The 26,153-nt window shown below is 39.3% G+C and overlaps 5 protein-coding genes across 10 annotated transcripts; 4 read left to right on the forward strand and 1 right to left on the reverse strand.

Moving 5' to 3' along the window:
• LOC140761372 (hydroxyproline O-galactosyltransferase GALT2-like) lies at positions 1 to 4,876 on the forward strand. 2 transcript variants are annotated; one of them, XM_073098664.1, is made up of 7 exons: positions 1 to 1,246; positions 2,334 to 2,563; positions 2,756 to 3,046; positions 3,506 to 3,634; positions 3,751 to 3,924; positions 4,164 to 4,271; positions 4,361 to 4,876. In XM_073098664.1, exons 1-7 carry the CDS (start codon positions 385 to 387, stop codon positions 4,565 to 4,567), a joined length of 2,001 nt encoding a protein of 666 aa, XP_072954765.1. In that variant the 5' UTR covers positions 1 to 384; the 3' UTR covers positions 4,568 to 4,876. The 2 variants fall into 2 exon arrangements, with proteins under 2 accessions (XP_072954765.1, XP_072954764.1); XM_073098663.1 differs by having other exon boundaries at positions 3 to 1,246; positions 2,331 to 2,563.
• A 126-nt stretch (positions 4,877 to 5,002) lies between these two features.
• On the forward strand, positions 5,003 to 7,550 carry LOC140761374 (cytochrome P450 703A2). Its single transcript, XM_073098665.1, has 2 exons — positions 5,003 to 6,281; positions 6,696 to 7,550. The coding sequence occupies exons 1-2, from the start codon at positions 5,313 to 5,315 to the stop codon at positions 7,335 to 7,337; spliced, it is 1,611 nt and encodes a 536-aa protein (XP_072954766.1). The 5' UTR covers positions 5,003 to 5,312; the 3' UTR covers positions 7,338 to 7,550.
• Positions 7,551 to 9,200: 1,650 nt separating this feature from the next.
• On the forward strand, positions 9,201 to 10,723 carry LOC140761712 (uncharacterized). Its single transcript, XM_073099150.1, has 2 exons — positions 9,201 to 9,801; positions 10,006 to 10,723. Exons 1-2 carry the CDS (start codon positions 9,308 to 9,310, stop codon positions 10,556 to 10,558), a joined length of 1,047 nt encoding a protein of 348 aa, XP_072955251.1. The 5' UTR covers positions 9,201 to 9,307; the 3' UTR covers positions 10,559 to 10,723.
• Positions 10,724 to 10,821: 98 nt separating this feature from the next.
• On the reverse strand, positions 10,822 to 14,447 carry LOC140761710 (uncharacterized). 5 transcript variants are annotated; one of them, XM_073099148.1, is made up of 11 exons: positions 14,315 to 14,447; positions 14,003 to 14,182; positions 13,695 to 13,839; positions 13,489 to 13,579; positions 13,207 to 13,404; positions 12,865 to 13,112; positions 12,248 to 12,379; positions 11,838 to 11,905; positions 11,649 to 11,710; positions 11,366 to 11,499; positions 10,822 to 11,246 (listed from the first exon to the last, which is right to left on the reverse strand). In XM_073099148.1, exons 2-10 carry the CDS (start codon positions 14,152 to 14,154, stop codon positions 11,366 to 11,368), a joined length of 1,230 nt encoding a protein of 409 aa, XP_072955249.1. In that variant the 5' UTR covers positions 14,155 to 14,182; positions 14,315 to 14,447; the 3' UTR covers positions 10,822 to 11,246. The 5 variants fall into 5 exon arrangements, 4 of the variants coding, with proteins under 4 accessions (XP_072955249.1, XP_072955248.1, XP_072955247.1 ...); XM_073099147.1 differs by having other exon boundaries at positions 10,823 to 11,209; XM_073099146.1 differs by having other exon boundaries at positions 10,825 to 11,209; positions 11,326 to 11,499.
• Positions 14,448 to 15,227: 780 nt separating this feature from the next.
• On the forward strand, positions 15,228 to 22,173 carry LOC140761151 (uncharacterized). The gene is made up of 18 exons (XM_073098357.1): positions 15,228 to 15,354; positions 15,709 to 15,753; positions 15,842 to 15,890; positions 16,004 to 16,191; positions 16,836 to 16,934; positions 17,208 to 17,339; positions 17,689 to 17,790; positions 17,931 to 18,047; positions 18,565 to 18,705; positions 18,817 to 18,921; positions 19,498 to 19,566; positions 19,644 to 19,735; positions 19,815 to 19,932; positions 20,159 to 20,247; positions 20,501 to 20,591; positions 20,666 to 20,757; positions 21,378 to 21,694; positions 21,905 to 22,173. The coding sequence occupies exons 2-18, from the start codon at positions 15,721 to 15,723 to the stop codon at positions 21,931 to 21,933; spliced, it is 1,863 nt and encodes a 620-aa protein (XP_072954458.1). The 5' UTR covers positions 15,228 to 15,354; positions 15,709 to 15,720; the 3' UTR covers positions 21,934 to 22,173.
• Positions 22,174 to 26,153: the final 3,980 nt, after the last annotated feature.

Raw genomic sequence — 26,153 nt, forward strand, 5'->3', positions numbered from 1 at the left:
GTTTGTTTGTTTGTTTGTATATTTTTTTCCCATTTTCTTGCTACTCTTTTCTCTTTATTTTCCTCGTTCCTACAGTCGAAGTTTTCTCCCATTTATGATCGGAATCTATCGCCAATCCCGAAATCGCCTCCGATCGATGAAGGAAACCACCTCGGATCTCTAGAGCTTTGAGTTTTCCCGGCAAATGTGGCAATTTTGTTTTTGTTGGACTATTAGGGTTTTATTCTTCGATCGGGTTCTTGGGTTTTGGAAATGACGGTGAGACGGGTGAAATGGCGGAGGAGACGAGATCCGATCTCTAGGGTTTCGTTGGTTTTAGAGGAAGATTTATTTTTTCCGCTAGTTTAGGAGTTTCTTGATCTAATTTTGGGCCATCGTACGGCAATGGCGAGGGGGAGGAGTGGGGAATCTATTGAATCGAGGAAGTGGAGGCTCTCTCACCTCCTCCTCGCCGTGGGATCGCTCTACTTGCTCTTCATCTCCTTCAAATTCCATAGGTTTCTCGAGATCGCCACCCTTATAAGCGGTGACGATAGCTTCACCGGCCTCGACCGCCCAGTCATCTCCGGCCTCAAAGCCGACTCGCTCCACCATGGTACTTTCCGCCGGCAGTTGGACAGTCGAAATCTTGCCAACTCCAGTAAAGTTGCCAAAAAGAAGCTATCTTTTCTTGAAATTGCGCCCGCGAATCCATTCTGGCATCGAAATGCTCGGTTTTCCATGGCTATGAATAGGACGGGCAACTTCTCGGAGCTGGAGAGGATGGCTGACGAGGCATGGACGCTTGGGCTGAAGGCGTGGGATGAACTGGAGAATTATGACCTTGAGGGAAATTTGGATCAGTTGGCCATTACAGAAGGACAGCCTGAATCTTGTCCATCCTCTGTATCAATTGATAGTAGACGCAATGGAGAAGAGCAGCTGATGTTTCTTCCTTGTGGGCTTGCAGCTGGTTCATCGATCACAGTAGTAGGAACCCCGCATGATGCTCATGAGGAATATGTCCCACAGCTTGCAGAGAAGATGAAAGGAGATGGGACAGTTATGGTCTCGCATTTTGTTGTGGAACTGCAGGGATTAAAGGCTGTCGATGGTGAGGATCCTCCGAAGATTCTACACTTGAACCCCAGGTTGAGGGGGGATTGGAGCAAGAGACCTGTCATTGAGCATAACACTTGCTATAGGATGCAATGGGGTGCAGCGATGAGATGCAATGGGTTGCCATCAGATGATAATGATGATACAGGTATTTGATATAATATTGATTTGTTTCCTTCAGATGCTTTACTATTTACTTTTAACTTGTAAGATGGCTTGGTAGTACACTTTTTCCTTCACTCCATGATCAGAACCATATATTATGGGTTACAATTTAGGAAACTTTAGCCAATATGTAGGCTGATATGAAAATCTAGTGTTTCTACCTAATCACTGTTTTCTCATCACTCATGCCATGGTTTTATGTTTTCGTATAGATATAGACAATGAATTTTAATTTTATCACCAATTTTTTTTTAAAAGCATTATTGAGTGAAAGCCAAAACTTTTGATGTGCTAGTATGCTACTAAATTACATGTTGCAAATGGTCATTGGTCATCCTAATTATCGGTGCTGACTATTAACATGTTAGTTGAGTGTCAAGGTTGTGTAATAGTCTTTTCATCTTAGACACCTGAAAATGGTAATAGTAGTATTGGATTACAGATAATCACTATTTATTCATGGATACATAAATGGCAGCAGCATCTGATTTCGTCGCAATGTTCTTTGTTGTTTGATAAATTGTTCTGTTGTGATATTACATGAACGAAATAGAAGATAGGTCTCATGTTTACTAGAAGTTGAAAACACAGATGTTATTGATCTCTTGATATATAGTAGCAAGATCTTGGCACACATTGCCAGGACAATTGATGAGGCTTACAGCATTGTACTTTCTAGCCTATACAACTATTGCATTTTGCTAGGTCATTAGGTTCTCTTTCTTGTGAGAGGATATTCTACTTAATATCTAAAGGTTATAGCTATCACATTGTTGTTCTTTAGTATGTAAAACTGCTATCATGAAGCTTGGGAATATACTTTGTCACATTTCACCTTAGAATATTGATAGAATTTGTGGTTATATTGTTCTTGTTGTTATTGATAACAAACTAAATTTACTTAGCGGGGTTCTCTGTTTGCGGACTTTTTTGAACATTTTATGTTCTTCTTTAGGTTACTTTTTTCTCCGAATCTTGCTAGAATCATCCATGACACTATATCCTTCTTATCTTCAGGCTAGCATATATGGCTAAATCTACAATTTCAAATTCTTCTTTTTGGACAGTAGATGGATTCAGAAAATGTGAGAAATGGGTACGCAATGATATGGTGGACTCGAAAGAGTCCAAAACAACTTCTTGGCTGAGAAGGTTCATAGGTCGTGCAAAGAAACCAGCAATGACATGGCCTTACCCCTTTGTAGAGAGCAGACTATTTGTTCTAACAATACAAGCTGGTGTTGAGGGATATCACATTTTTGTAGGTGGCCGACATGTAACTTCATTTCCATATCGAACGGTATGTTACCTCTTCTGATCCTAATCAAGCATGGTTTTTTTTTCCGCCAAATTTGTTCTACTAGTCTAATTAGCATAATCATCTGTTATTCTATTGTCTTTTGGTGTGCCTCTAAAGTCATTATTTTTATGGATATCAGTAAACTGTTTCCGATTTACTTGTTATTAATGGCAATGTACTTTCTTTCTGTAGGGATTCACTCTTGAAGATGCAACAGGATTAGCAATCAAGGGAGATGTAGAAATACATTCAGTATTTGCCACTGCTCTTCCTTTGACTCATGCCAGTTTTTCACCTCATCAAGTCTTGGAAATGTCAGAGAATTGGAGATCTCATCCTTTACCAGATAATCCAGTTATTCTTTTCATTGGAGTTCTCTCTTCATCAAATCATTTTGCTGAACGCATGGCTGCTCGGAAGACCTGGATGCAATCTTCTGAAATCAAGTCATCTAATGTAGTGGCACGTTTTTTTGTTGCTCTGGTAAGAACATATATATTGAAAACTTTGCATATCTTGTTGATCATCAAATATTCTTGAGAACTATTAATTTCCTTTCATCTTTACCACTATTGACAAAAGAGACCTTCAACAGCAATCATTCTTTACCAATTTAAGTATGGTATCTAGCATGGATAAACTTAGGTTAGGACCTAAGAGATCTACCATACTAGAACCTAAATGATCTGGAAGGTTGAAACTTGAAAGACACAAAATGAACAAAGTTGCCATGTTATGATTCCCTTGTAACCCAAACTCAACTATCTGATGCTTTGGCAATCCATTATGGGAAAATGACTAGCAAACTTTAAAAAAGAATGATGAATGATCTACCATTAATTGGGTGATGTTAATCTATTCTCATTATATCTTATGTTATCTTTAGTCCAAGCCTTTCTGTTTTTAGTCATTCTTCATTTCTGATATGCATGCTGCATACAGAACCCAAGGAAGGAGGTCAATGCAATGCTGAAGAAAGAAGCAGAATACTTTGGAGATATCATCATTTTGCCATTTATGGATCGTTATGAGCTGGTAGTTCTTAAGACAATTGCCATTTGTGAGTATGGGGTGAGATATTTTTCTTTCTGTGATTGATCATTAAAGTCATTTGTTGGCAAATCTGTGCAGCCAGTCAATATTGTCAACCAAAATTTTGATTCTTTTGCTTCTCAACCACCTTGCAGGTTCAAAACTTATCAGCTGCCTACATCATGAAATGTGATGATGATACATTTGTGAGGGTTGATGTTATATTGAAACAAATAAAGATAATTGCTCGTGGGAGACCTCTTTATATGGGTAACCTTAACCTCTTGCATAGGCCACTCAGATCCGGGAAATGGGCAGTCACCTATGAGGTAAGCTTCTTTAAGCATTCACTTGATTAGTCTTACTTTACGTCCACTATTCTGTAGTTTTAGTTTGAGAAACTCATTCCCTTTTGTTTTCAACTAATGTTTTATTATCTGGGAAGACACTTACATTCCATTGTTTAATAAAAAAAAATTGGCTGCATAATAGTACTTTTACCACTTGCCTTTAACAATCACCCACATAATAAAAATATAGTTGTCTAACTCTTTTGTGATTGATACAGGAGTGGCCAGAAGATGTATATCCACCTTATGCAAATGGACCTGGCTACATAATTTCAAGCGATATTGCAAACTTTGTTGTCTCTCATCATGCGAATCAGAGTTTAAGGGTGAGTGTCTTTACTGGAGACCCACTAGCTCTTATACCCAGTTTAAATCATCTACCATCATCTCACATTTATGCTTAACATGCATGCAGTTGTTTAAGATGGAGGATGTAAGCATGGGTTTGTGGGTTGAAAAGTTCAATTCCACAAACACTGTTCAGTACTCCCATAGCTGGAAGTTCTGTCAATATGGATGCGTGGAGTACTATTATACTGCTCACTATCAGTCACCTAGGCAAATGCTATGCTTGTGGAGCAAGTTGGCTAGTGGTCGAGCTCATTGCTGCAACTACAGATAACAACTCATTTTTCAGTTTGCCCTGTTCATCATCTCTTCCTGAAATTCATGAAGATGGTGAATGCCTTTATATTTGGTTGGTATGTTCCACAAAAATTTCTATGGGATCACTTCAGTTGGAGGATTTTTTAAGGGTGATCTGTTTTTAGTTTTCTTCTATTAGCAGCTTCTACCATTTGCCAGTTTGTCTTCGGCAAAATTTGGTAAAAGTTACCGTTTTTTGTATTCACACAAGGAGGATTTTCATTAGAAGAACGACATGGATCTCAATTTAAATAGAAAGCCACTCACACGGATATTCATTTTAAGAGATTGTGCTGTATGCATATTTCAGTCGGTATCCCGATTTCAATTATGCTTGTCAGCTTTGTTTCTTGGAACAACTTTGTGTTAGTGCATGCTGTTTCTGGATTCTGATCGCAGCATAATGACATTTAGATAGAATCAAGTAAACTAATGGGCTGGAAGAGTAGATTGTTTAAATGTATGATACAAGGAAGTATCGCACATGCTCTTATTTCCTTTTGTTTCACAGCAAAAGTATGAACTACCACCCATCAGCAACCACCACAGGTAGCACTCTTTGCACCAAGCAACTGTTGTATCATTTTTGAGTAGGCATATACCTACTATGCATGCCGAGATCGTGCTGTTTAGTATATCATTTCTCTTGCACCACCTAACTTTTGAGATCGACACACAAAAGTTATGATCACTTCAGCACTATTACTGAACTTGCTTTGTAGATGTTTACTAATTTGTGTCTGAGAATGGTAGGCATGGTTCTTATGTTTATCATCCTGTGTGCATTGTTCCTGTTGCTGAAGTTTTCATGGAAGAGATCTCAGAGCAAGCAGGTAAGATTGCCACCAGGCCCTCCTAGATGGCCCATCTTCGGCAACCTCCTCCAGCTGGGCGTTCTTCCTCACAAGGACTTTGCCAAGTTCTCCGTCGCATATGGCCCTCTTGTCTATCTCCGTCTCGGCAATGTCGATGCCATCACCACCGATGACCCCGATGTCATCCGTGAGATACTCCTCCGTCAGGATGAGGTTTTCGCCTCTCGCCCTCGGACATTAGCTGCCGTCCACCTAGCCTACGGTTGCGGCGACGTGGCCCTTGCACCGTTAGGCCCAAGTTGGAAGAGGATGAGAAGGATTTGCATGGAGCACCTACTAACAACGAAGAGGCTCGAATCCTTTTCAGCCCATAGGGCCCAAGAGGCCCACCACCTTGTTCAATATGTGTGGGCCAAAGCCCAGTCCCATGAGCCCGTTAACCTAAGGCAAGTCTTGGGTGCCTTCTCTATGAACAACGTGACAAGAATGCTGCTCGGGAAGCAGTACTTTGGTTCAGAGTCAGCTGGTCCTAGCGAGGCAATGGAGTTCATGCACATCACCCATGAGTTGTTCTGGCTCTTGGGTCTAATCTATCTCGGCGACTACTTGCCGGCATGGAGGTGGGTTGATCCGTTTGGGTGCGAGAAGAAGATGAGGGAGGTGGAGAAGAAGGTGGATGAATTCCACCAGAGAATAATTGATGAGCATAGACGGTTAAGAGGTGGGAAGAAGAGAGGAACTGCTGCTGCTGCTGCTGCTGCTGCTCTAGAAGATGATGCCAGAGAGGAGATGGACTTTGTTGATGTGCTCCTGTCATTGCCTGGTGAGGACGGAAAGGAGCATATGGATGATGTAGAGATTAAAGCTCTTATGCAGGTGGCACCCTCGCCTTTTATAATTAAAAAATAATAATTTACGCCCTACCACGTTTTACTCTTATTTTATTAACATTTTATCATTTTATTTTTATATTTTGTTTTCCTATTATCTCAAAAGTGCTCCGAGTTAAATATTACTTAATAATTACTGACGAAATAGAAAATTATTATATCTATTTTTAATTATAAAATCCTAAATATATTATTAGTTACCCTTCTCTTAACCTTAAAATCGGTCCCTTTGCAACTTTGTCCTCCTCTCATTTAATGTTAGGTTAGACATATTAACCCCGAGAATTTTATAGAGGATAAAATTGAAATAGAAGAGTCAAATCATAAATAAATACGGCAAAAATATAGGGTGGGTGGAAATCTTGATATATAATTTTCGTAAAGGGTGAGCATTTTGTAGGACATGATCGCAGCCGCCACTGATACGTCATCCGTGACAAACGAATGGGCGATGGCCGAGGTGATCCGAAACCCAGGAATCCTCCTCAAGATCCAAGACGAGCTCGACTCGGTGGTGGGCCGTGACCGCATGGTGGCTGAGTCGGACCTGGCCCACCTAACCTACCTCAAGTGCGTGGTGCGGGAGACTTTCCGGATGCACCCGGCCGGCCCATTCCTAATCCCCCACGAGTCCACGCGCGCCACCACGCTGATGGGCTTCGACATCCCCGCCCGCACGCGCGTCTTCATCAACACCCACGCGCTCGGCCGCAACACCCGCCTCTGGGACGACGTGGACGAGTTCCGGCCGGAGCGGCACCTCCTGGACGGCGGCGACCGGCGCGTGGAGGTCAGCCACGGGGCGGACTTCAAGATACTGCCGTTCAGCGCCGGCAAGCGGAAGTGCCCCGGCGCGCCGCTGGGGCTGGTGATGGTGCTGATGGCGTTGGCGAGGCTGTTCCATTGCTTCGAGTGGGCCCCGCCCGATGGGGTGCGGCCCGAGGAGATCGATACGCAGGAGGTGTATGGGATGACGATGCCCAAGGCCCAGCCGTTGATCGCCGTGGCTAAGCCTCGCTTGCCTCCGTACCTGTATCGCTGAAGTCGTCGGTTGTTTAAAGATGCATGCTTGCCTGCTTGGTCGTCAGTCAATTAGGAAAATAAACAACAACACAAACCTTATCTTAAAGCTTTATTAGTATTCAACCTCCGCATTTTATTATCATTGCATCAAAAGTGCCGTAATATTTTTTGTATGGATGAGCTGAATTGGTTTATATTTATATGACTTAACTTACCCCACTCTAAGTTTGGGATCTCGTACTGGTATTTTAGGTTCTTATAAAAATTCTGTCAGGTGGTTAACTTTTATTCAGAGTGCGTTAAAAGTAATAAATAGTAAGATAATAGAGGTCGAATAATAAATACTTACACAATATCGTGTTAAAAAGCAACAAAAGACAAGTATGGTGTGAATATAAAATTTTCTAATGTTAATTACTAAATGTATGCATGCTACTCTTGTAGCACCAAGCAAGTTCTTGATTAAGCATCTGCCAGGTCACTTCCTTTGGTGATAGAAATTTGCTGACGGGAATTGGAAAGCCTGCAAGTATCATGATGCTTCAACTTTGAATTGAGTACTTTCATGATCCCGGTCATTCTTTGATGATACAAAGTAACTTAATTACTCACTGGAGAATGAATAAATTGCTTAAAGTTCCTCAAGGCATTGAGTAGTAGAAGTCAGAGTTGCCTATGCTTTTCTAGATCAATATGCAGAATTGTTGCTGCAAACAATAAGCTGGTCTCACTCAGCTTAGTGTTAAAGCCTGGAAAGTGTTAAGCTTGTTTCCTCCACCCACTAAACTTTGTGGTTGTCTTTGGATGCTCATAAGAAAAGTGGAGCTCTGTTGTATACTTTAAACGATCCAGACTATCATTTTCTTTCTTAGTTGCTCCCCCACACAATAAGCTTCACCTAATCCAACAATCAACTGTTTGATTCGTAATGATTAAATCCAAAATTATACCATAAAGCATCATAATTAACCTTTAACTTGCACCTTAAGATGTCCATATATTGTAAGTTGGTACATCATCTGCAGAATAACAACTGACATTGATGAATTTATTATCAAATGTAACTTAGAAGAAATAGAATAGTATTAGAGAAAGACTGCATTGCAGAAGAATGTGAAGCATTGTGAGATGGCAAACATTAGCTACCTTTCCCTTTTCTATTTGCTATCTTCTTTAGGAACATCAGATCACTTCACCTCCCCCCCTTGTCTGCTCATCATTGACTAAGCTCTGCAACAAAAGCAATAAATGAATAAATAAATTGGCGACATAGAAGTTGTATCACTGAAAGCAATAATTGATTACTCTAAAATATATCAGTTTACATATCAATCTTCATATTTCTTGAAAAATATCCATCCTGCATGCTCATATTACCATTTCCCTCTGATATCTAGAATATACCAAAACATTATAAGTCATGGGTTGCTAGATCCTTGATGACATGAATATGCCTGCATGTCAATAAGATTCCATAGACATAATCTAGTGCTACTTGTGCATAGAAAAGTAAAGGAAAGATGAAAAAGATGAGCATGTGTGGGGAAAAGCAAAGTTATATGATAAAAGGGGGAATGCTTCATCCACCTCCATCATGCTATGTCTGCAAAGGGATGGGCAATCATCCTCCAGTTCACATGCTCTCTCATTCACATTAATTAAATCAAAAAAAAAAATTAGGGCTAAAATTATTCAAAGATCAAATGGTTAAGAGTATAAGATAGTTAGTATTAAGGCCGATGAAATTAGCAACCAATGGTAATAATCTTTTGGAAATTTGCAGTCTCAACCCTCGAAAGATAGGAAATTATTTTTCACTACCAGCATCGCTCCAGATAGAAAGGGGGGCTTTTTCAGAAAAAGATAATCCCCAACTTTTTCCTCCCCCTTCGCTTTCCCGCGATATATAAACGAGGCGTCACGCCTTCTCTTTCGAAGTCCACCAGAAGAGACGAAAGAAGTAAATCACAGCCGTCCGTTCCGAATCAGATGGATGAATCTTGGCGAACTCCGATCGGATCGCTGCTCCCCCGGCGGCGATCGACAGATCAACCCCGACGGGGCCCCGGCGACGGAGGAGACCTCGACCCCAACGACTTCCGCGACGTCTTTGGCGGCCCGCCTCGCACCCTCCTGCTCCGCCAGTTCTCGGGCGAGCTCCGCCCCTCGCCGGTGGCGTCGCTCTACGATGAGGTCTTCCGGCTGTCGGAGCGCGTAGGAGGTGGAAAAGGAGGGAGGAGATTGCCGGGGCTTCGGATCCCGAGGAGGGCGGAGGCGGCACGAATCTTGAGGACGGAGGAGGGGTTCTACGACGACATATTTGGATCGGACGGCGCAGGAGGAGCGAGGAGGAGGTCGAGGTCGAGGTCGAAGTCGTCATCGTCGGTGGTGAGCTCGGAGGAGGTGAGCCCTCCTCTCCGGCACGGCCCGCCGACCTATGGCGACGGCGACGCCGTGCTCTCCTCGTTCGTGTCTAAGCTCAGGTACGTACGGAATCAGGAGTCAGGACTACTGACGGCCGTTAATGAACGGAAATAACGAATCTTTTTCATATAGCGGCTTTTTTCATTTTAGCACTCTACATTATGTGTATATTTCTATTGACACCCTGACTTTTAACTATTCTTATCTCGACCCCTGTATTAATTTTTTTTTGGATAAATTACCAAACAATATTTATGTCTCAGACCGATCACCATTCCATCCCGGCGTTACGACTCGTCAACACCCTCGACGATCTCCGGAGGAGACCGGAGCAGTCATAGGTGCATGGCAATCCCATGCCCTCGACGTTCATACGTCGCCGATTTCAACAACAGCAGCGGCGGCAGCAACAGCATCAGCAACCGCCGTTCGAACATCGGATTTTGTTGCTTCTCGCCACCGGAGACCGTCAGCTTCCGGCAGAGCCTCAAGAAGCCTCCTTGGGATGCCGCCGCGGTCTCCGAAGCTGACTCACCTTCTTCAGTGATATCCTCAGTTCTCAATGACCGAATACCAGTAAAAGCAGCAGAAGTAGAAGAGATGGTGGTGGATGAGATGGAAGAGGGGGATACTGAAGATAATTCATTCATCATAGAGATTGATTGCCATAGGAGGAGGAAGGAAGACAGTGAGGGAGCTACTGCAGTGGATGAAGCAATTGCATGGGCTAAGGAGAAGTTCTGGAATCAGATGTACAAAAAGGTTGATGCTAAAGATGAGCAACCCCCTGACTCAAAAGACAGTATCGAAATCTGAGGAATAGTCAACGTGTGCATAGAGCAAAGACAAGCTGATAAGCTCGGGATGAATCCATATTGTGCTTTGATGTAGTTTGTTACTTCATAGATGCTCTCTGTTTGTACTTCAAATGTTGTATAATCTTTTCAAGTGAAAAAGAACTGCCTGGTTAGGAGAAAGAATACAAGAATTAAATTTTGCAAGTCACCCTGCAGGTGGTACAAGACCCTATACTTGAGAAATTGATGCAAACTTCATTAGATCTCATGCATAAACGTCTTTTTATTCGACCATAGATCTAAATTTAGGTGATCAACATGTATCAAAAATATCCAGGCCATTATCGCATCGTGCCATATAAATAGCAACAGTAGATGAATACAAGGGTTGGTATATAAACTACATCAAGAAAAGCCTTTTGACTGGCAAAATCAAGTGTATTTTTCTTAGCCACCTCCTTCGGCTTCCCTCTCCCTTCTCCTGGGATTGTTGAATGCCTTCACAGCCACCTTATGAGAATAGCACACCAACTTGGTCACTTGCCACATCTCACATGCTCTCTATCACTAAGAAGCACACTACAATGTAGCTCTGTCTCATACCCGAAGACTGAAGTTGCTGCATTAATTCTTGGCACTCATCCACGAGACACTTATCTGGATCCACCTACTGCAAGTCCAGCAGCAAGTAGGAACAAGTTCTTAAGCTTCACGAGTGCAAAAAAGGAAGTACGAAAGGGAAGGAACAATTATTAAGAGCTTTCATTGAAGTGAAAAAAATTGGACCTGTTAAAGGTTATGTGAGTCGGATATGAATCAAACTTGCCTAAGTTCCTAATTTTGAGATTTTTGCAATAAAAAGTCCACTAGTTTGGGACGTTGTAGGATCAAATCGCAAAGTTTTAGGTATTCTTCCACATCTGCAGGGCCAGTTATTAGCAGCATCAACCTGCTGTAGTTCTGCAAGTAGCAACACATGTAAAATTAAGAGCAATTGCACATGTGGAAGCATACAAAATAAGAGCAAACTTGTCTGTGTATCAATCTAGATATGGGACCAGTTCACTTAACAAAACTATTCCACTCTAAATTAGCAATGACAAGAGTACCAGCTGAAGGAGTTTTCAAGAGGAACTGCTCCACCACATCCTCATTTTGAGCAAATGTTAAGCTGTTTAAAGGCATCAAAAGAGAATCAGTAATTGATCCCAGAAAATGACTTTTTGTTTAATATCCATTATAACCAAGATAATTAGCTGTCATACACTTGTCTGTCTTATCAAGAAATAAACACCAACCTACAGGTGCTGTACACAAGGGACCCACCAACTTTCAATAATTTGAAACCATTACACAGCAGCTGTAACTGCAGATAGAAAGAAAATAATCAGATATGACTTTATGAGGTCAATTATTAAGCACAAACATAAGAAAATATGTTTTAATCCTCCATTTTGGTTAAATGCTAATCGACATGGAAGTATGTCTCTCTAGATGTGTGGATGTAATCAATTATGAAAGCATTATATCTAGATGAATGAGATTGTTCATGGCTCGACGTCTCACAGGCATACGTGTAAGAAAGATTATGAATGTCTGTGAAGTTAAAGAGAAAGTAGCAATTTTATTATATGCAGAATGAAACTATTGTGAACACAAAGTAGATGGGCAAGCAATTGAGAAGCCATTGAATAATTACCAATATTACCTGGAGATGCAGCAAGTTATCTGTTCTTTCTGCGTCAAGTACTCGACGTTGAAAAGTTTTCCATCCCCAAAACTCAAACTTCTGAATGTGCTTAATTGATCCATCATGAGTACACTCTGCGTCCACAAGAACCTGGATACAGTTTACCAATTATCACCATCACCAAATAAATGAGATATGGATATCAAATTGACACCAGGACCAAGTGACAAAATAAAAAAGCAAGGCAGATTAGCAGTTGTTCCATTTGTATGCTAGGCATTACACCACATAAAGCATTGCATTTTTTGTCAAGTCCACCTATGTCTTGTATACCACTGTTTGTCATTTGATTTTACAACAGATATCCAGGTTTCCTTTCTTTCATAGTATAACTGATCCACTGTGCTATAACCTACACTTGAATAATGGATTTTTGTAAGCTGTTGCATGTGAACAAGTTAGTTATTGCAGGTTTTCTCCTAAGTCTGGCACTTTGTTTTGCATATTCTCAATGCAGTTGCAGATTTTGTAAAAACTATGTTTGGTTACTGCACATCTATGAGGCACTCAAAATCAGCTAGCTAAACAAGATAAGTGAAAACAACGGTCTTCTAAATGAGTTAACGAGGGAATACCTTATCATAGCCAGAAGTTGAAGGTTCATTGTCACATATGGGATTAAATAAATCACTTCTACACAATCCAACCACTCCAGAATGTCTACCATAAAAGATCAGTTCTGGTTCTGCAGTTGGTTGTGTATGATGTAAAGCAGTGGTTTTACTTGCTTTCTTTTGCTTCTTTCGATCTTTCCATGATCTCTTAGAAGTCCATTCCAAGAATTTATTTGTACTATCCTTGCCATCCATTGTACCTGTGATGACTGAGTTCATAAGGTGTAAAGAATTGGAAGAATAAACCAAAGAGAAAAGGATTTCCATTCATTTATGAATGAGTAGGCATCCGTAAGTCCTTACAAGATTCTGTCTCCAAGCAGGACACTGCAGGTAAAATGGAAAATGATGTTCCATCAGCAACAAAGAGCCGGCAGCGATCTCCCAAAGAATATTTCTGCAACATTGTACGACAGGCTGCTAGGCGGTGTCTTGCAACATCCACAGCAGTCAAAGAGCCAGAGCTACCAAGAATATCAGAAAGCATGCAGAGCTTTGCACCTTTCATATAAACGGATACTTTTAATAAGACATCAATGGGTTTTACACCTAGTGTATAAAAAAGTACTTGCACAACTTGATTACCTGGAGCAGCACAAAGATCAAGAACATGATCCCCTGGCAAAACATTTAAAGCTAAAACAGCAGCCCCAGAAGCTGCATCCATTCCATAGATCTGAATGACACTATAGATGTTAAGAAACATATTATGATGTCTTAAAAAGATCAAATAAGAGTATGCTTGAAGCAAAAGAACAGATAAGCGACGAATCCAGATACGCTTCTCTCACCTTTCCAAGCCGGTAAGCCTTTGAGCCAGCAATTTGAACATGTGGTGGGATGGCAAAGAAACTCGGTAGCCAAACAACCTTCTCAAGTTTGCACCTCAACTCATGTTCAATGTCTGCAAATTCAGACTCACAACCTGGTTTTACCCTTATGAGTCCACAACAAACCAAGTATGTAGTTACTAGAAGAAGTAGATGAAATTATATAACTGACATCCAATGAAAACTTCACAATTCTCATCACTAATATTAAACTATCAAATAACTAATTGCTATAACTTGTAATAAGGACACCCATTTAACTCTTCTACCTTATATAGCGTGGAATTGTATCAGCCAAGGAGTATATTGATGGGTCCAATCCATTCTCGTCAAGAAAGTTGATAAAAGCCGCAGGTAGCGGCAAACTACCATTCAGCTCTTCCTTTTCTTGAGCAGATAAATCATTCTCAAGAGACGCCATTTGATAACTAGCTGAATACTTCTATTACCTTAACGTTCAGATTCCAGACAATTCAACAAAAAAAAAAAGGACCGATTAATCTTCTAGTTTTATCACCAGATAGTAGAATAAGGCACAGTTAGTCTAAGAAAACCAAATCGGAGAGAGAAAAGAAAATTACCTACGGAGATGAGGAGGAAACGGCTGTTCCGATCTGCTGAGGCATCTCTCCGTCTCCTCTCTCTCGGGTCTCGCCGGAAGAACCAAAGAAACCAGTGTCCAGTAGGGCTACAATCGGGCCGTCCTAAACTAGATTTTCTACCAACCATAGTCCAATAATTTTAAGAATCTTAGGCCTAAGACCAACCATGTTCACACAAGCCCAATAGATTGTCCAATCTTTAGTCTAATCCCAAGTCCAATCAAGCCCAGTGGTTTTAACAATCAGAAACGGAAACCCAAATCCCATCAATCCTAAATCCAACTAAGCGTTAGTCCAATAGATTTTCCAATAGATTTTCCAATCTAACTTCAATTGTTAAATAATCTTAGGCCCAAGCCGAAGTCCGCCCTAGCCTAATAGATTAATAATTTTAAGCTCACTGGCCCAGAAAATTATATTGATTCTTTTTTTTAACATAATTGACACTAAATACGTTTAAAATATTATAATTAAATTTAACAACGTAGTGGCAATTATAATATTTTAGAAATTTCTGCGGCGTTATTAGGTAACTAGGTTTAAGTAAATTTTATTCTCAAACCAAAAAAAAATACTAGGTTAGAGTACTGTTTTCCTTTTAAATGAAATGCGAGACGCAAAATCAGAAAATCTATGGTCTGATTTTGCAAATTCGTGCATTTCAAAAGAAGAAAAAACAAAACAAATACGAAAAAGTCGGAAATAATTCAACTTTCCTTTTTGTCGTCGCTACTACTGATTATCGGCACGTCCCGAGGGGTTCTACGAATCCAACGAATACGTCTCTCGCCGTCGATTGGGGGCACGGCTACGGTCCAGATTAAATGTGAATCCGCCGCACACTAAAACCCATCGCGCGAGCCCAAAAAGGAAGAAGCCCTAATCTTTGCCCCACCTCATTATATAAACACCCGCGACTGCACCTCGCACTCCAAACCCTCTCTAAAACCCTAAAAATCCCGGAGATATTTTAGGGTTCTCCGCCTCCAGTCGCTTCTCGCTTCTCTCGTCGTCTCCAGGTGAGAGAAGTCCTTCGTCCGTTGTGTTCTTCTTCCTTTACGTTGTCTTGTTCTTGCATAAGTTTTCTGCTTGTAGTATGGGTTTTGATCCTTTTTGTCCTTTCACGGCATTTTGATTCGGTTTCCAAGTTCTAATCTTTGCCAAAGGTTTGGTTTTGCCTTGTGGTGCTTGATGAGTTGGGTTTTGTTGATCGAGAAAGATGTTCTCTTTCTAAAAAAAAAGCAAGTTAGAACACGGACAAAAGTGCAGATGTTTTCTCTTCGTTTCTGTGTGGATCTGCAAAATGAAATAGACTTTTAAGTTATCTCGTTGCTGAAAGATTGTCGTAACGACGTGTTCATTTTGTTCTTCAGTTGATTTCCGAAATGGGCAAGTCAAGCAAGAAGTCCAATGTCGAGGTACGTATACCATACGTGTATTTGTTTATTTACGTTAATCTTTTGTTTTTTTCCTCTGCTGTTAAGAGCATGCATTGCTGTTGTGTAGGTTGCTGCTGCTCCTATCTCGCTACCTCAGGAGAAGTCTGGAAAGAAAGGTATGCGTTTTCCCATAATTTAGGATATTAGTATATTAGGGTGGATAGCATGCAACTTGTTCTCTGAATTTCGAAGCATATATTTACTTGATATCTTGGTGTTTGATATCCAGGAAAGAGGGATGCAGCGGAGGCAATTGAGAAGCCTAGCGCTAAGAAGCAGAAGAAAGAAGTTGAGCAGGTAATTGCCAGCAAGAAGGTGGACGAAAAGAAGTCAAAGAAGACCCCCCAAGCGCCACCTCCGAAAAAGAAGCCAGAAAGTAGTAGTTCTGATGACTCTTCGTCAGAATCAGAAGAAGAGGTAATCTGACACCCTGCTGGCACACAGATTTTCTTCTTTGGATACAGTAGAAAAGCTCATACTGTTCAAATATCATGAAATGTTTTATGATCATTTTGATACTATAATCTGTTGTGCTAGATGTAAATCTTAATGAGATGACCTAAACACCTAGCTTTAAAATTGATAGCCCTAACAAATTCTGCTAGCTACTCATGCCTTGGTGCTCCATTGATTTACCTCAGTTGAAAATACTATTGAGTCATTTGTTACCAGAATGGTCTATCAGCATGTATTTGGGATGATAATTGAGGCCATATCATACAGCAGGGATTTTTTCAAGAAGTTTTATTTTCTAATAAAATGAGTTTTGTCCTGAACTTGTCAAATCCTACTGTACTGGTCAGCACCATTTCTGTACTTTTCATTTGGGAACATTATTTGCAAAAGTTTATGTAGGAGGAAAACCTTAAAAGCTATATGGATCCAATCCTTGGGCACAAAAAAATATTCTTGACAAAATTGAACATCTGTGAACCTGCGGCAATTTATTATGGTCTTCAGCTTTTATTTCTTTGTTATGACATGTTTTGATGAGCCATTCAATTATTCATACCATTTCATTCCATTTTCTGCAAATCAAAGTTTGAGCGTTTAAGTTGCAGGTTAAAGTTCCGCCAAAGAAGATCAGCAAACCTGTAAAGGCTCCAGTGAAGGAATCTAGTAGCAGTAGTGAAGATAGTGAAGATTCATCTTCTGATGATGTAAGCTTGCATGATTCCTCCAAGGCCTAACTTATCTTTGTTTTTGCGATCTTTCTTTTTCTTGTTGAGTTTGACAATGTGGTGTTTAAGTCCATTTCTATTTTGTTTTTCTGACAGCAATTCTTTCCTGCATATAAATGTTACTCTATTTTTCTCAAACCAGTTCTTTACTCATATAAATGTTACTCTGCTTCTCTTACACCAGTTCTTTCCTGCATATAAATGTTATTCTGCCTATACCGGGTTTACTCATTTTTCTTCCTATTGTCTTAGGAACCCGCAAAAAAACCTGCTGCACCTGCCAAGAAGCTACAACCTGTAGTCACTAAGAATGGTTCTGTTGGTGCAATCACTAAGAAGGGAAAGGTGGAGAGCAGCTCTGAAAGTGACTCTGATGAGGATGAAGTGAGCTCCTCTCATTTTATGTTTTCCAGCTAACTTGATTACTTTCTTTCTTTTTTCCATGCCAAATCTGTCTTGCTGAATACGGCTATCGTTGACTAATTCTCTTTCCTTCACTGCCCCATGTTGCGCGTGCTAAGTCATTTTTATCTTTTGTTAATCTGACAGTTCAAGACCGTTTGGCATATGCTAAAGTTTAATATTTGCAGTTACACTATTTAATAAAGAACAGAATTCTGTGACATCTCTTGTGATGCAATGTTTATTAGTGTCTTGCAGGGTTCCTGTCTCCATAATCATTTAACCTTAAAAGTTGGTTATTTCGGATCTGAACTTCACTTGTTATTTGCAGGAAGTTGTTGCTTCTGCAAAGAAACCTTCAAAAGCTGTAGCCCAAAAGAAACCAGAAACGAGTGACAGTTCTTCAGAGAGTGACTCTGATGAGGAAGATGAGGTGAGGCATCCTATTAAATAATGCATTGAATAAACTAGAAGAAGCAAGAAGCATCCTTTTTTTGTACTTTGTATATTTTTGGCAGGATGTTGTGGTTTTACTATGGGTCTAGTACTTTCTGATTGTAGTCTATATTACAGGTTAAAGTTGCGAAAGCTGCCCCACCTGTATCAAAGGTTGCTCCAGCCATTGCATCAAAAAAGAAAGATTCTGACTCCTCAGAAAGTGATTCTGACTCTGATTCTGATGAGGACAATGTAAGTAGGAAGGCAAAGAATTTCTTCTTTTCATCTTAACTGTAGAAATTCTTGTCTTGATCAACATAGTTTTATTCTATTTAATCGTCTAATTTTTCTACTGAATATGGCTTGAAATTGGGATAAAAACTGCAAATACACCAATAAGCCTTCTGTTATCCAGATATAGTTAATTTACAGTAATAGATTTAGTTCAGATGTGCCTCTTTCTGTAAGATAAAACTATTTTGACAAAGTCAACAGTTCGTGTGAACTAGTAAATGAGAGATTTTCCAGTTTGTTCCAAGCAACCCTTTAATCCAATGCTTTTTTGTTACCCAATGTTAGTAAATCACCTTCTAGATCTTATGTCATGCGTGGCTATCATAGTGGAATTCAATTTTGTGTGATATTATGTTTATTGTTCTTTGGGATATCAAGATCTCAAGATAATGTCTAATGATTCTTGTCTGTCTATCTTTATCAGTTTTATAGATTGTAAATCTGTGTTACTTACACATAATAACATGTAATATAGGCACCTCCCGCAAAGGTCGATGTTCCATCAAATGCTGGAAAACCTGCTGCCAAGGTTGTGAAGAAAGAAAGCAGCAGTGATGAAGATGAAAGCTCGGAAGAGAGCTCTGATGATGAACCTCAACCACCACAAGAAAAGAAGGTAAATTTCAGTTCAAAGGTTTGGAGAAAATTAGCTTCAGTAATAAAATCTTCTGGTGTCAAGTTTTTGCTATTTACCATGGATTGAAAATTCTCAATTTTGGAGCTGCAGCCATCCAAAGCAGCTGCAAAAAGCAGCAGCTCTGAGGAGGATTCTTCTGATGAGGAAAGTGAGGAGGAAAGTGAAGATGAAAAATCACTGAAAACTCCAAAGAAGGTAAAGTTTCTGTGTTAGTATTTGATTTGACGGGGGCTGAATTTACATTTTAGGTTGTTATCATTTTTTCTTATTTCTTCAAATGAGTTAAAGAAACAATATCGGGATGTCAGATCTCATTAAGACCTTTCTTATGCATAATGTATTTGTTGGTAATTTCACATTTTAAATAAATTAAATTGAGCCAGTCAATGTGAAGAAATCTAGTATGATTTGCTTGGAAATTTATGTTTATGATATCTTTCAGCCATGTAAGGTGTTAATTCAGATTCCTTTTCCTTCATAATGTGTTGCACTGGTGCAAATCTGTTGCAAGAAATTCAACTGGTATAGGCCAAAATGCATGGTGATAGTATCTTTGTCAATCAAAAGGCTTTATCTTTTTGGTCATAAGTGGAACTTGATGGGTGTGGAAGAAGTGTGAAAACTTTGGTGCTGATTCAATAGATTTATGGGTCCAAACTTTGCTGCAAAAAAAGTTAAATGAATCTTGTTTTCCAATTGATAATGGCTAGGCCACTGCAAGCTTATACTTGGTGTCTTATCTGTTACGTTTCATTTTGTTGGAATGTGCAGGATACAGATGTGATAATGAAGGATGCACCATCAGCAAAGCAAACCGCTACAAAATCTGAAAAGAAAGAAGTATATGCTTCAAGACTTTCTTATATCCTTTTGACTCTTGTAATTGCTGGTACTAACGAAAGATTCTGTTATTGTAGCCTAAAACTCCTGCTGCTAATCAAAATCAGACATCTGGATCTAAAACATTATTTGTTGGGAACTTGTCCTATGATGCTGGACAAGATGAGGTGTAAGTAACATGTGCTAAATTTAATGCTCACATTCTGATAGTGCTGGTGATTGATCTGAATTTTACTATTTTTGTATAGGTCGGAGTTCTTTCAAGAGGCAGGGGAGATTGTTGGTGTCAGATTGGCAACATCTGACGATGGACGCTTCAAAGGATTTGGCCATGTTGAATTTGCCACTGAAGAGGCAGCTCAGAAAGTATGAGCTTATGTTATCTGATTTTTGAATTAGTTAGATTGGCGTAGTCAGCAGAGATTTGCCCTTTCTTTCCTTTAAAATATGTCAACACTTTTCCTAATTTTGTGGGATTGTAGCTAGTTGCTCTGACTGTGAACCTTCTGTCTTCATTGGAAATCATTTGATGGTGCTATGATGTTCTCCTTCATATTTATTATTAGCTTGACAAAGTTGATCCTTTCTGTAGGCACTTGAATTGAATGGCCAGGAATTACTGGGACGTGCAGTAAGGCTTGATTTGGCTCGTGAAAGAGGCTCATATACCCCTTATAGCGGGTATCCATCTTCCCCTCTCTTTTATTAGATGTTCTTTCTTCAATAAAGGTTTGTTTTGTTATGGATATTAGTCATCTAAAGAGTCATCCAGTAAGTAATAGGTAAGCCTGTGCACATATATGGCCAGAGACTGCAGTGGCAAGCATCACATATGGGACAACCCTTTAATCTGAAAATAAGGCCAAAGGGATAGTTGCAATTATATAGTTCTTGGTCATAGATGGCTATAATTACTAACTATGATATAATGCAGGAATGACAACACATCTTACCAGAAAGGTGGTAAAGGACCAAGCCAAACCATATTCGTCAGAGGTTTCGACAAGTCCCACGAAGAGGACCAGGTACTTCTTTGTTATGTTGACATGGAAGTTCACGTCTTGTTCATGGCTTTATCTAGCCACTATATTAATTGCAGGTACGAAGCTCGCTTGAAGAACATTTTGGATCATGTGGAGAAATTACACGAATTTCTATACCAAAGGATTATGAAACTGGTGCTTGCAAGGGGTTAGTAATTTACCCTGCACCATCTGTATATTTTATTTATAGTGTATTTGCTTCACAAGTTGCTAATTCTTCTCTTTTTGTACATGGATGTGAAATGTAGATGGATGATTTGGTTGCTTCATGTAGGTTTTTACTGTAATATGGCCTCTTTATCAGACTGCATTATTTGACTAATCTGATTGGAAGATAACCTGTAACCGCCTTCTCTATTGGTGGTATGAGTTAGAACTTATGTCTCTGACTACCTTACAAATTTAACTTATCTGGGAGGGAATGACTTAAAACTTACATATTTAATTTTGGAAAAGGAAACCTAATAGGTGCTAGTATTTGCATTCATTTACATGGTATTCTGATATTGTATGTACCTAAACAAATTTTACTATTGGTAGATGGGGCTATCCTTTGTAGAATAGAAGCTAGCTTGTTTATTTAAATGAAAGAACAAATCGAGTAAATGAAGGAGCTTTATGTTTGATACTGTTTATAGATGTTTGTGTTTTCACATGGTTTATGTGTATTTCTGTTTCTTTTTTCCTTGGGGCAATGGAGTGGTCTATTCTTGAAATGAAGAATTAAAGGTGGGTTGGAGAGTGAACAATATTGCCTACTGGTTGCAGGATTGCTTACATGGATTTCAAAGATCAAGATGCCTTTTCCAAGGCACTCGAGCTCAATGGCTCTGATCTTGGGGACTACAGCTTAACAGTGGAGGAAGCAAAACCGAGAGTTGACAGCCGTGACGGTGGTGGTTGGAGTGGTGGAAGGAGCGGCGGAAGGAGCGGTGGCAGGGACAGTGGGGGTAGAAGTGGTGGCAGATTTGGAAGCCGGGGTGGTGGTGGACGTGGTGGCAGAGGTGGCAGTAGGGGCCGAGGTGGAGGTGGCAGGAGCCGCGGTGGAACTCCTTACAGGCAAAGTGCGGGTACAGCTAGTACAGGTAAAGGAGATGACTCTTATAGCAAACTCTGCCAATTTTTGATATAATGGCACTACTAGTACTCGTTTTTAAATCTATGAAAATTACTAGGAAAAAGAGAACTGCAATAACTCCATTTTGAACCTAGCCAATATAAAAACCCAGATAAAGTCACTTAAAGCTTCTGCTCTTTGAAATGATTTAATGTTTTTCTATTTTCGTTTCTTGCAGGTAGGAAGACAACATTCGGTGATGATTAGAGACCACAATTTTGCCAACAATTCGCCTTAGTGGTTCATTCTGCGCAACTTTTTGTTAGACTCTTATTAAGCACAGATTGTGTATTAAGTTGTGTAATCCTGAGAATTGAAGTGTTGCATTTGGCTTTGCCAACGACGGTTGATTTTGTTTTACTTTTTCCTTGGTAAAAACTTGCTGTTCAATTAAAGTACGAATGCATTATGTTTCAAGCTAAGCAATATATTAATCTTTTAATCCCCCAGCGAAAGATTGATACAGTTTCTAGTGGAATACCTATTGGAATCCTCTGTTGTTAGTAGTAAACTGAACCATCTTTATACAGGTGGAGGTAAATGCCAACAGCATATTTTTCTTCACTAAACATTTACTTTGGACTTGACTCCAACTTCGTAATGGACTTAACGATATCTGTTTCTTGTCTAGATTCTATAGTCAGTACAATTACTAAGTAACTGGTGGCAGTACGAACAGTTACCACAAAGATGAGAATAGTAGCATTAGCATTCCTAAGAGAAGGCAAGCGGGAATAAAAAAGCCTTCAATGCTGCACATTGTCCCTGGCCATCAAGGGAGAAAGACTCGTCAAGCTCTTTGATGTACTTCTCTGAAGCAGTGCTATTGAAAGACGCCGACAAATTCTCAGCGACCTCCTTCTCCTCCGCAATCGGATCGAGGATCTTTGGTACTTTGCTTCGCCTCGCAACCGGCACAAACTTGGGAGGTGCGACCTCTGTTATGAATCTTGCAGCCACTTGAGCTTTAGCCATCCTGTGGATATGATCTTATGTGGTGCAAAATTTGGAAACATGAGATGGTCTCCTCAAGTCTTGGAAGAGAATTTATAGAGCCAACGATACGAGGTGGAAATTTCCATGTTAGTCTTACACAAAATTGGTGTTTTTGTATAAAATTTCATGCAAAGTTTCATGAAAAGGAAACAACATCATCTCACTCTCTTAGTCAACTTCCTCGCCGCCTTCACCTTTTTGCATTCAATGAGAAGCTTGTCGCATACGCACGATGATCGGGATAGATTTGGTACGTGTCGGTTCCACTTGGAGTTGCGTATCTTCTAAGATTTAATGTCGTTGGATGTCACTTCACCAATTCTTAGGTTTACCAATGATGAAGAAAGCTTTATTAGTTTTACCAATGATGAAGCTTCATTAGTTTTACCAAAAGAATTTCTACAGGTTGTCCTCGTGTAGTTTGTGCGCCAACTAACTTGGAGTTAGTTTGCACGATTGCCAGAGAAAGGGGTTAGTGAACAATGTTGTACATAGAGACATATACTGCCTTTGGTCATGATCAAAGATCAAAACTATATATGTGATGGAATTTAAATATAAAAAAAAATCCTTGATATCTGCTGCTACGCATGGCTGACTGGCTGTGAATTTGTTCCAGTGGCATTACGCTAATGATAAACTATACTAAGCACCAGTGAAGACATTGGAGTGTTACAGTGCTCTGATGTTGCAGGTACAACCATCTCTAAGAATCCTCTGGAATGATCTGGGACTGAGAATGATAGGTTAGCAGAAATTATCTTGTTCTGAGCCTAAACTTGTGGAAGAAAACGCTCTTAGCTTAGTGTACATGGAGGTCCAAATCGTTCTTTTAGATTCTTCTTGAGGATAATGCAACTTAAGATTTTTCTAATAAATAAAAAAAAACAGAATAAATCACATTGTGTTGTCAATGAGATAGTGTTTTGGATAGTTTAAAAGAGACTCATATTTGAATCCCATGGACACCGATTTCTGAATTTTCTTGTCTGTCTTATTATATCATGATGTCACCAAATGATCATCATCATGTAATGTATTTTCCTGTTCACCTCTCTCTCTCTCTCTCTCTCGTGCACATTTATCTCACAAAAAAACCTTGCATTTATTTATTTTTTTTAATGTAGAAGAACACTGGCATCATCAAGGATATTGGCCTTGCAATGCTAGCTAATGAGGATATTATCGCAAAATCTGGAACTACCCCCTTCATTATGTAGCTAAGCTTTTCTCAAAGACCATCTTGCATAGGTCATTTTTGCAAAACATTATATGAAAACATTACTAGGTCGAATACCCTTCATCGTCTCCTCAAACAAACCATTCTTGCAAAAGCTATGGATTAAAGTCAATTGTGATAACTGTTGGTAATTATATATATTTAATATAAATTTTTTATTAATTTTGAGCTAAGTTTTAAGTGGGCCTGCACATTATTAATGATGGTTTAACGGTGGAATTAATTTAGCTCAAAAAGTACTTTATTGTCATATATTCACTTAGTCAAATCCATGGAGAGAATTGAATGAAAATTGGCTCTAAAGTGGATATCATGACAATGAAAAAATAAAGAAAAGTGAGTTAAGTATCATATTGGATATTTTAAAAAATGTTAGTATGGTATATAAGTAACAAATTTATTATGGGCTTTGGGCCCTAAAAGGGGTACCTATTTTATCGGTAAAGGTTACTATGCAACTTAACTCGTGTGCGCCAAGGTATTAGAAAGCTGCTTCCTTTCGGGAAACCGAAGTCCATATTCTACTATTCAGAATTTTATATTTTGTAAGTTCATTTAATTTATTTATTTTGATCAGATTTTTTGTAACTCTTTGGAATCAGATTACCTGAAGCAGCTTAACCAGATCTAAACCCCCTTCTCTGCTTCAGATACGGATTCAGATACGGGTCGGATATATTTTTCGGATTCGGATACTGATATCGGATATCCGTTTACCTGCATATTGTTTTAAATGATTTACAGTGTTTAGTTTGCTTATGTAAATAGTAAATATTAATATTATTACTAATAATACGTTATATATTATTTATAGAGATTAATTTCTCTAATTTTATATATTTGAGATACAAAAAATTATTTGGTGTAAAACTCTTAATAATTTTGTGTTAATTATATCTAAATAAAATATTATAATTATTTTAAATTTAATCAATATCCATCCGATTCTCTATCTGAAAATTATTCGTATCCGTTTAGTTAGAATATGATTTTAAATTTTGCTATCCGTCTAATATCCGTATCTGAAACTAAAAATATCAATCGGAATATGCGTTTTCACCCCTAATTGGGATTCGTCGGACATGGGTCAAAGCCTAATATTGTAAAATTCATCAGGCTATGTTAAGACTTGAGCTTAGAGCCTACGATTTTTAAATTCATTGGGCTAAGTAAGACTAGGCGTTAGTCCTAAGATTGTTAAGTTTATTGGGCGTTGGAGTTTGGCTTTAGACCTCTTGTTATGGACTTGGGGTTGAGCCTGAGATTGTTAGAACATCGGGCTTGTCGGACTTGGGATAAGGTCTAATATTGTTAAAGTTATTGGGTTTTGTCGGACTCGGACTAATGCGTGTTAATTTGGACTTGGGTTTCAGCTTATGATTGTTAAACCAATTGGGCTTCGTTGGAGTTGAGCTTAGGAATTTTTTTAAAACATTTTTCTTATTTTGGACTTGACCTAGGCCTAACACTATTACATCTAAGCCTATGAATCTATGATTGTTAAAACCATTATGCTTAGTTGAACTTGAGGTTAGGGGTAATATTTTTAAAGCCATTGGGCTAGGTTGAACTTGTGCTTATGCGTAGTCTTTTTAAAACCATTGGGTTTGCTTGGACTTGGGTGAGGTCTAAGATTGCTAAAATATCTGGATTGGTAGGCCCTGGGCATAGACCTAACATTGTTAAACCATTGGGGCTAGATTGGACTTGGGGGCTTAGTTTAAGATTGTTAAAACGTTGGGCTTGATTGGCCATGGGCTAAGGCCTAACATTGTTAAACCATTTGGGATAGGTCTGAGTTTAAGATTGTTAAATAATTGGACTTGGTTGGCCCCGAGCTTAGTGCCTTAGGCCTAATATTGGAGATAGGTTAGGCCTAGTATTATTAACGCCATTGGGCTTAGTTGGACTTGGGCTGTGCTCAAGATTGTTAAAGTATTGGAACCTTGTTGGACTTCGGCTCTGGCTTTAAAGATGCCATATGAAGTAAAAACTTTCCCAGACAAAATATAAAAGTATTTTTGTTTGGTTTTTTTGTCTATTTGTGGGGGAAGAGGAGGGGGCTGAGATGTGACCATGAAATTAGGAAAATGGTAACTAATTTTCGTACATCATCTGTCAGATGAGAAGCAAACTCATTGTCAAACGAGAAACAAGATTTGAAGTTCTCGAATCTAAGAAATGAATCTTA

The sequence above is a fragment of the Typha angustifolia genome, chromosome 6, assembly GCF_048772165.1.
Source record: "Typha angustifolia cultivar Huaian chromosome 6, ASM4877216v1, whole genome shotgun sequence".
Taxonomy (NCBI): domain Eukaryota; kingdom Viridiplantae; phylum Streptophyta; class Magnoliopsida; order Poales; family Typhaceae; genus Typha; species Typha angustifolia.